This window comes from Spinacia oleracea, chromosome 1, assembly GCF_020520425.1.
Source record: "Spinacia oleracea cultivar Varoflay chromosome 1, BTI_SOV_V1, whole genome shotgun sequence".
NCBI classification, from domain to species: domain Eukaryota; kingdom Viridiplantae; phylum Streptophyta; class Magnoliopsida; order Caryophyllales; family Amaranthaceae; genus Spinacia; species Spinacia oleracea.
This window is the reverse complement of record NC_079487.1, coordinates 116,240,009-116,245,326: the sequence shown is the minus strand read 5'-3', so window position 1 is coordinate 116,245,326 and position 5,318 is coordinate 116,240,009. Positions and strand designations below refer to the sequence as shown.

Below are 5,318 nucleotides of genomic sequence, written 5' to 3'. Positions count from 1 at the left end.
GGAAAAAAAAGAACGGAAAATTTTGTTTATTTGATAAACATGTGAATTGAATAATAAAAATAAATTTTAAAAAAATGTTAAAAAATTTCAAGCAACTTGCTTACCATTGGAGCAAAATACACATGAAAAAATAGTAGCTTGAAAATCTGATGTGGCATATGAAAGCAACTTATCAATTTGCTTACCATTAGAGATGCTCTAAATGACTAAATGAATTTAATTGGTTAAAATAATAATTGGAAATAAAGTTTGATACTCCGTAGAATACTAAATCATTAATATGATAATATAAAAATGTAAAGAATATTTTAGAACACCTGAACAAAAAAAAACGTAAAAAACAAAAGAGATTATTAAATTAAAATAATTTAGTGAGAGAGAAAGAAGTGGTAGAGTTGTAATTTTGTAAAAATACAGAAGAAAACAAAGGGAACAAGAGGTCAGAAGACTCTCTTTCTATCTCCGATCAGTTTTCGTTGTGTTTGTGATTTGCACGATTTATCTCACAGGTTGGGGAATCCTTTCGCGAAATCCATTGGCAAGTCGAATCGATTACGGTATGATTGTCAATTTTTATCTTATTCTAGTTACCACTCTTTTCTCCTTCATCTGCAATTTAGGGTTTATTGTCGAATTATCGACGCTCTATTTGTGAAAATTTGAGCTTCAAACTTTAAATTAGGGTTCTGTTACTTTTGATTTCATCTTCTGATTTCGCTCATTAGTGCTTTGATCACTATTTATGGAATATGTTGCTACTGTTGTTGATTTTTGTAAGGATTTTCAGTTTGATTCGTTTGTTTACCCTGATTTGTACGATTCAATGCTTATAAATTGTTTATTGATGTTTTCGAAATTTTTAGATCAGGTTCCTATAGCTAATGTAGATTTTACTTGTTTTTGTCCTTATTGTTCACTTTAGCTAATGTTGCATAATGGTGAATTCAACGATTGGATGTAACTGTAATATGCGTTGTGTAGGCTGAAGTGAAATCTGAACTTATTCTGTCTGGGTGAGGATTTGAGTATTGTTATTTAGGTGGTTGTATTTGTTTTAAATGCAAATTTTGTCCGTGTTCGATAATCTTTCTGTCAATTGTGATGCGTTGAATACCGTAGGGGAAGTATTATAATTTGTGACATTGGTTACTCTTTTGATTTTGATAGCTATATGTGTTTATGTGGAAGATCAAGTGGCATGGGTAAAGTGGCTTGTGAGATTTTCCTCCTGTTGTTATATACTCTTGATAGTTAAACACTTAAATATTCTGATTGTTGAAGTTTTACCTTTGGCTTAATCAGAAGTTGGTGTATGTTTTTAAATCTTAAGTTTGAAAAATAAATTAGCGAGTTTGAAATTTCTTTTGTGGCTGATCGGGGTCCTTTATGTTGATCGCAGAGTGGCAAAGATGAAGAAGTATGGACGGACAATGTTTACTATTCTGGTTATCACATCTCAACTGTGCTCTGTCTTTGCGTTTGAAACAACAGGCTCTGCATTCATGTGGTCTCCTCATATCGACATGTATGAACTTATTGAACTATGTATACGCACACAGTTGATGTGGAAATTCTGAAAATTGGAATGTCCCAAATTGAAATACTATGTTTTTCCGTATCCTTATATTGTGTTGTGTTAATGCATTCAAATAGGGAGCTGGCCGAAAAGGTGAACTATAAAACACTCTCCTCAAGAGATTTAGGAAGGTCTGTCATGTCTGCAGGGGGCTGGTCAAACATACTGGTAACTCCTTTGCTACACACACTTTCTGGTGATATAATTTTATTCCTTCGTGAAACCACCATGCATCTATTCTCGGAATCTTTTGGATCCTTATGGTGGTTTTTCTGCTGCAGTGTGATGATAAACAATCTCACCAATCAGTGGACATTGCCGTTGTTTTTGTTGGGAAAGAGGTATTGGGTTTATTTGAATTTCTTTAATATTGATCTATTTTATGAAACAGCTGCCTGGTTTTATACTTATAGGAAGTGTTTCCTACATCTTTTGTCTATGGCGTGCCTTTGACATCAAAAGTAACCATATAATTGAAAAAGGCTTTTTTGGTAAATGGTAAATTGGTAAGCACATAATCTTTTTCATTCACGTTCAAAGAAAATAATGCTCCAATGATAAGATTAAATAAATGCTACATAGACATTGTCAATGCAAGACATATACCTGGAAGTGTTGGTTGTGGAAGTGGGGTTTGATTTGGCAAACTTCAAAGGATGTGATATCGACTTAAGTTGAATGTTAAAAAGAATGTGTACATCACACTGAGAGTGAGTGAGAAAAAGAATCCTGTCATTGTGTAGTAAGCAAACTGTCCTTGAATCGGGGTTGAGATGTGCGAAATGAGGCAATTTTGCTGTCTGGAAACAATAGCCTCTGTCACTGGAGCAATGAAGAATGATCTTAAAAAATTGGGATTAGGCAGATGGCTTCTCATTCTTAGGGGTATTTTAACTTGTTCGTTAAAAAGTATCCTAATCTTGTCTGAGAATGCTGAAGCCTGTTTCACAGGCTGTATCTTGTGTGTACTTAGAGCATAAAGAGGTAAATTTTAGCAAAATGGATAGGATTTGTGCATTTATTAAGCATGCTTTGTTTCTGGTTCAAGCTATACAAAATCCTGCCTTCTTGTTCCCCCACCCAACAAAAAACATTAAGCCGTATTTAGCTATTGTAGTTTATTTTTAAAAATTGCTGATTTATAGTTTCATTCAATTTGTAGTTGCAATCATCAGGTGTAGCCAGAAATAGCTTGGCAGATGCTTCACTTGTGGATTTGCTCAAGGTAATATTGGCTTTTAGTTTATCAAATAAACTCTTGAGTCTTGATTGAGAAAAGAGCCTCTTCTTTCAGCTTGTCATCATTTTTGTTATATTCCATGTCTAATGGTTTGTTTATTTTTTATAATGAAAATAGGACTCCTTCACAAAGTCCAATTTCTCAATGGCATATCCTTATGTGTCGGCAATGGTAAAGGAAGAGACCTTAGAAAGTTCTTTAATTGAAGAGTTTGAAGCATCTTGTGACCATAAATTTAGAGTTGGCAATATTATTGTCACTGATTCTTGCTTGATAGAGGACAAAGGATATTCCAAACTTGCAGACATGCACGCAGTAGAGGTAGGCTTATCTTTCTGATATGCTATATTGGCAGTTTTATTTCAATTCTTTTAATACTTATTTTCAACTTGATAAATTTGCAGGAGTATGTGACGTCAACAATGGAGAAAGGTACCAAAGAACAAACAGATTTGCTTGTGGTTTGCCGCGGAGGTTTTAGTTCTTTGAAAAATCTTGACCGGCCGCATTCTGAAGGTATATAATGAAACAAGATGCTTTCTGTTATGGTTTCCTGAGCTTTTAAAATTTTCTCCATCTTAATGTCTTAATCGTGTATCAACATTGCAGGTCAATTTTTTTCGGAGTTGATTAGTTCATTGGACCACTCTGGAGCAAAGTACACAGTTCTTTATGTTTCTGATCCATATAACCCCATTCAGTATCCTTCCAGCCATCAATTAGGAAGGTTGCTTGCTGAAACTCCTGGAAATGCATCTCTAAATTCTACCGTTTTCTGTGACGGGGTTTGCCAAATTAAGAAGTCCCTTCTGGAGGCAGTTTTTGTTGTAAGTCTTCTTCACCACTTTCTTTCATTCTTTGTGCTGAAATTATGATATGATGTGTTGGCTTGCTCCTGCCTTACGTCTCTGCCACATTTTTTTTTCTTCTTTCAATGTATGTGCTGCCTAACTCAACCCTCGGGGTTGTTCTTTTCTTACCCTAACACTGATAATAATAAAAAAAATTGATTAGACCTGCATGAAACCTGGACACTTCCAAGATTAACAGAAAACGTTGTATAAGATAGCCCACTATGTCCTCTTAGAGCTGTTCTGCTGGTTTATTTTTTAGAAACGTGAATGAGTATTGGGCTGGTGGAATTGCATCCACCGTATCCTCTGTTTGATTTCTAAGAAAATGCATGGTGATATGGGTGACATCATTCACTTGAAATTCAGTTGTGAGCTTCATTATCAAATAAGTCTAAATCTAAGTTACTGTTTGTTCATCGAGACTGGCTAAATCTAAAAATTGGGGAGGAGGTCAATGGAATACTTGTACTGGACAATTTTGAAGATCTAGCTGACTTGCTTCCGTGTTCAACTCTTTCTTTACTGATTTTTTGTTGTTCTAATGTCAGGCTATAGTCCTCGTTATAATATTAATTTCGGGGCTCTGCTGTATGATGGGGATCGACACTCCTACAAGATTTGAGGTTCCTCAAGAGTAAATGGTCGTATGAAAGACCCGTTTTGTAGCATAGCAGCATTCTTCTAGTATGTTGGTTGGATTCCCAGGGTGTTCAAAGACTGTCAAACAAAGAGGAAGATCAGCATGACGAGTTGAAAGTTGAAAATTCTGGTATTTTGTGTATCATTATATATGGCCAGAGGGAGAGATGGCCTTTGTAAAATTTATTCATCTACTTATTCACATTTTCTTGCACTTGGTGCGTGGTGATGGTGTATTTTCTTCAATTTGTTGTTATACTCAGCTTACTTTAATAAAGCTTTTAGCAAGTCAATAAATAAAGTGGGTTCTTCTCTGAAAATCATGATGCGTATATCAGTGGGAATTTTTTTGCGAGAGCAATTTCAAGCAGAAACACAGTCGACTGTGAAGAGATTATAGAAGCATAAACCAGAACATATTACATGTATCGGGGTGTACCGTGCACCCTCACATTTTCTCAATAATTTTCAAGCATAAACAGTGGCCGCCTTTGGATTCTTAACCATTTTGGATTTGGTACTTTTTTTTTTAATTATACAAACCTGGTACGATAAATTAAATAGTTAAGCGGTTACAACATTGTTCAAAGAGGTTTATCCTCCACCAGTGAGTTAAGCGGTTACAACATTGTTCAAAGAGGTTTATCCTCCACCAGTGGTGGATCTTGAAAGATTTTCTCTCAGGGGCCAATGTAACGGAATTTGCCGCACAAATAATCTATATTGAGTAAAATTTGTGCATATACCCAATAATTTCCTTAATTGGCATCAAATTGCTTACCACTTGAACCATTTCTATATTAGCAATTATTGGTACTACTATATATCATTGATATTTTCCTCTCAATACTAAAATAAATTTCTAATAAAGAAATACAAATGAAATTCATAACATATTAACATAATTTTTTAGGGTTTTGACACATCTAAGACCAATCTCTCTTACCCTTTCTCGAACGCATTGAATGCAAGATCTCATTGGCTATGATCACATTAGTCTCCGTACCCC

General features: G+C 34.9%; 1 protein-coding gene across 1 annotated transcript; it reads left to right on the top strand.

Annotated features, from left to right (window-relative positions):
- The first annotated feature begins 396 nt into the window (after positions 1–396).
- LOC110797542 (uncharacterized) lies at positions 397–4,629 on the top strand. Its single transcript, XM_022002664.2, has 9 exons — positions 397–557; positions 1,400–1,525; positions 1,654–1,744; positions 1,858–1,917; positions 2,739–2,801; positions 2,934–3,137; positions 3,221–3,332; positions 3,426–3,643; positions 4,219–4,629. Exons 2-9 carry the CDS (start codon positions 1,410–1,412, stop codon positions 4,306–4,308), a joined length of 954 nt encoding a protein of 317 aa, XP_021858356.1. The 5' UTR covers positions 397–557; positions 1,400–1,409; the 3' UTR covers positions 4,309–4,629.
- Positions 4,630–5,318: the final 689 nt, after the last annotated feature.

What these genes read in the sequence shown, in the direction of transcription:
- LOC110797542 (XM_022002664.2), top strand. Translation starts at nt 1,410, where the DNA reads ATGAAGAAGTATGGACGGACAATGTTTACTATTCTGGTTATCACATCT. An exon ending in CAGACATGCACGCAGTAGAG is followed by an intron (nt 3,138 to 3,220) that starts GTAGGCTTATCT and finishes ATAAATTTGCAG; the next exon opens with GAGTATGTGACGTCAACAAT. An exon ending in TTCTGGAGGCAGTTTTTGTT is followed by an intron (nt 3,644 to 4,218) that starts GTAAGTCTTCTT and finishes TTCTAATGTCAG; the next exon opens with GCTATAGTCCTCGTTATAAT.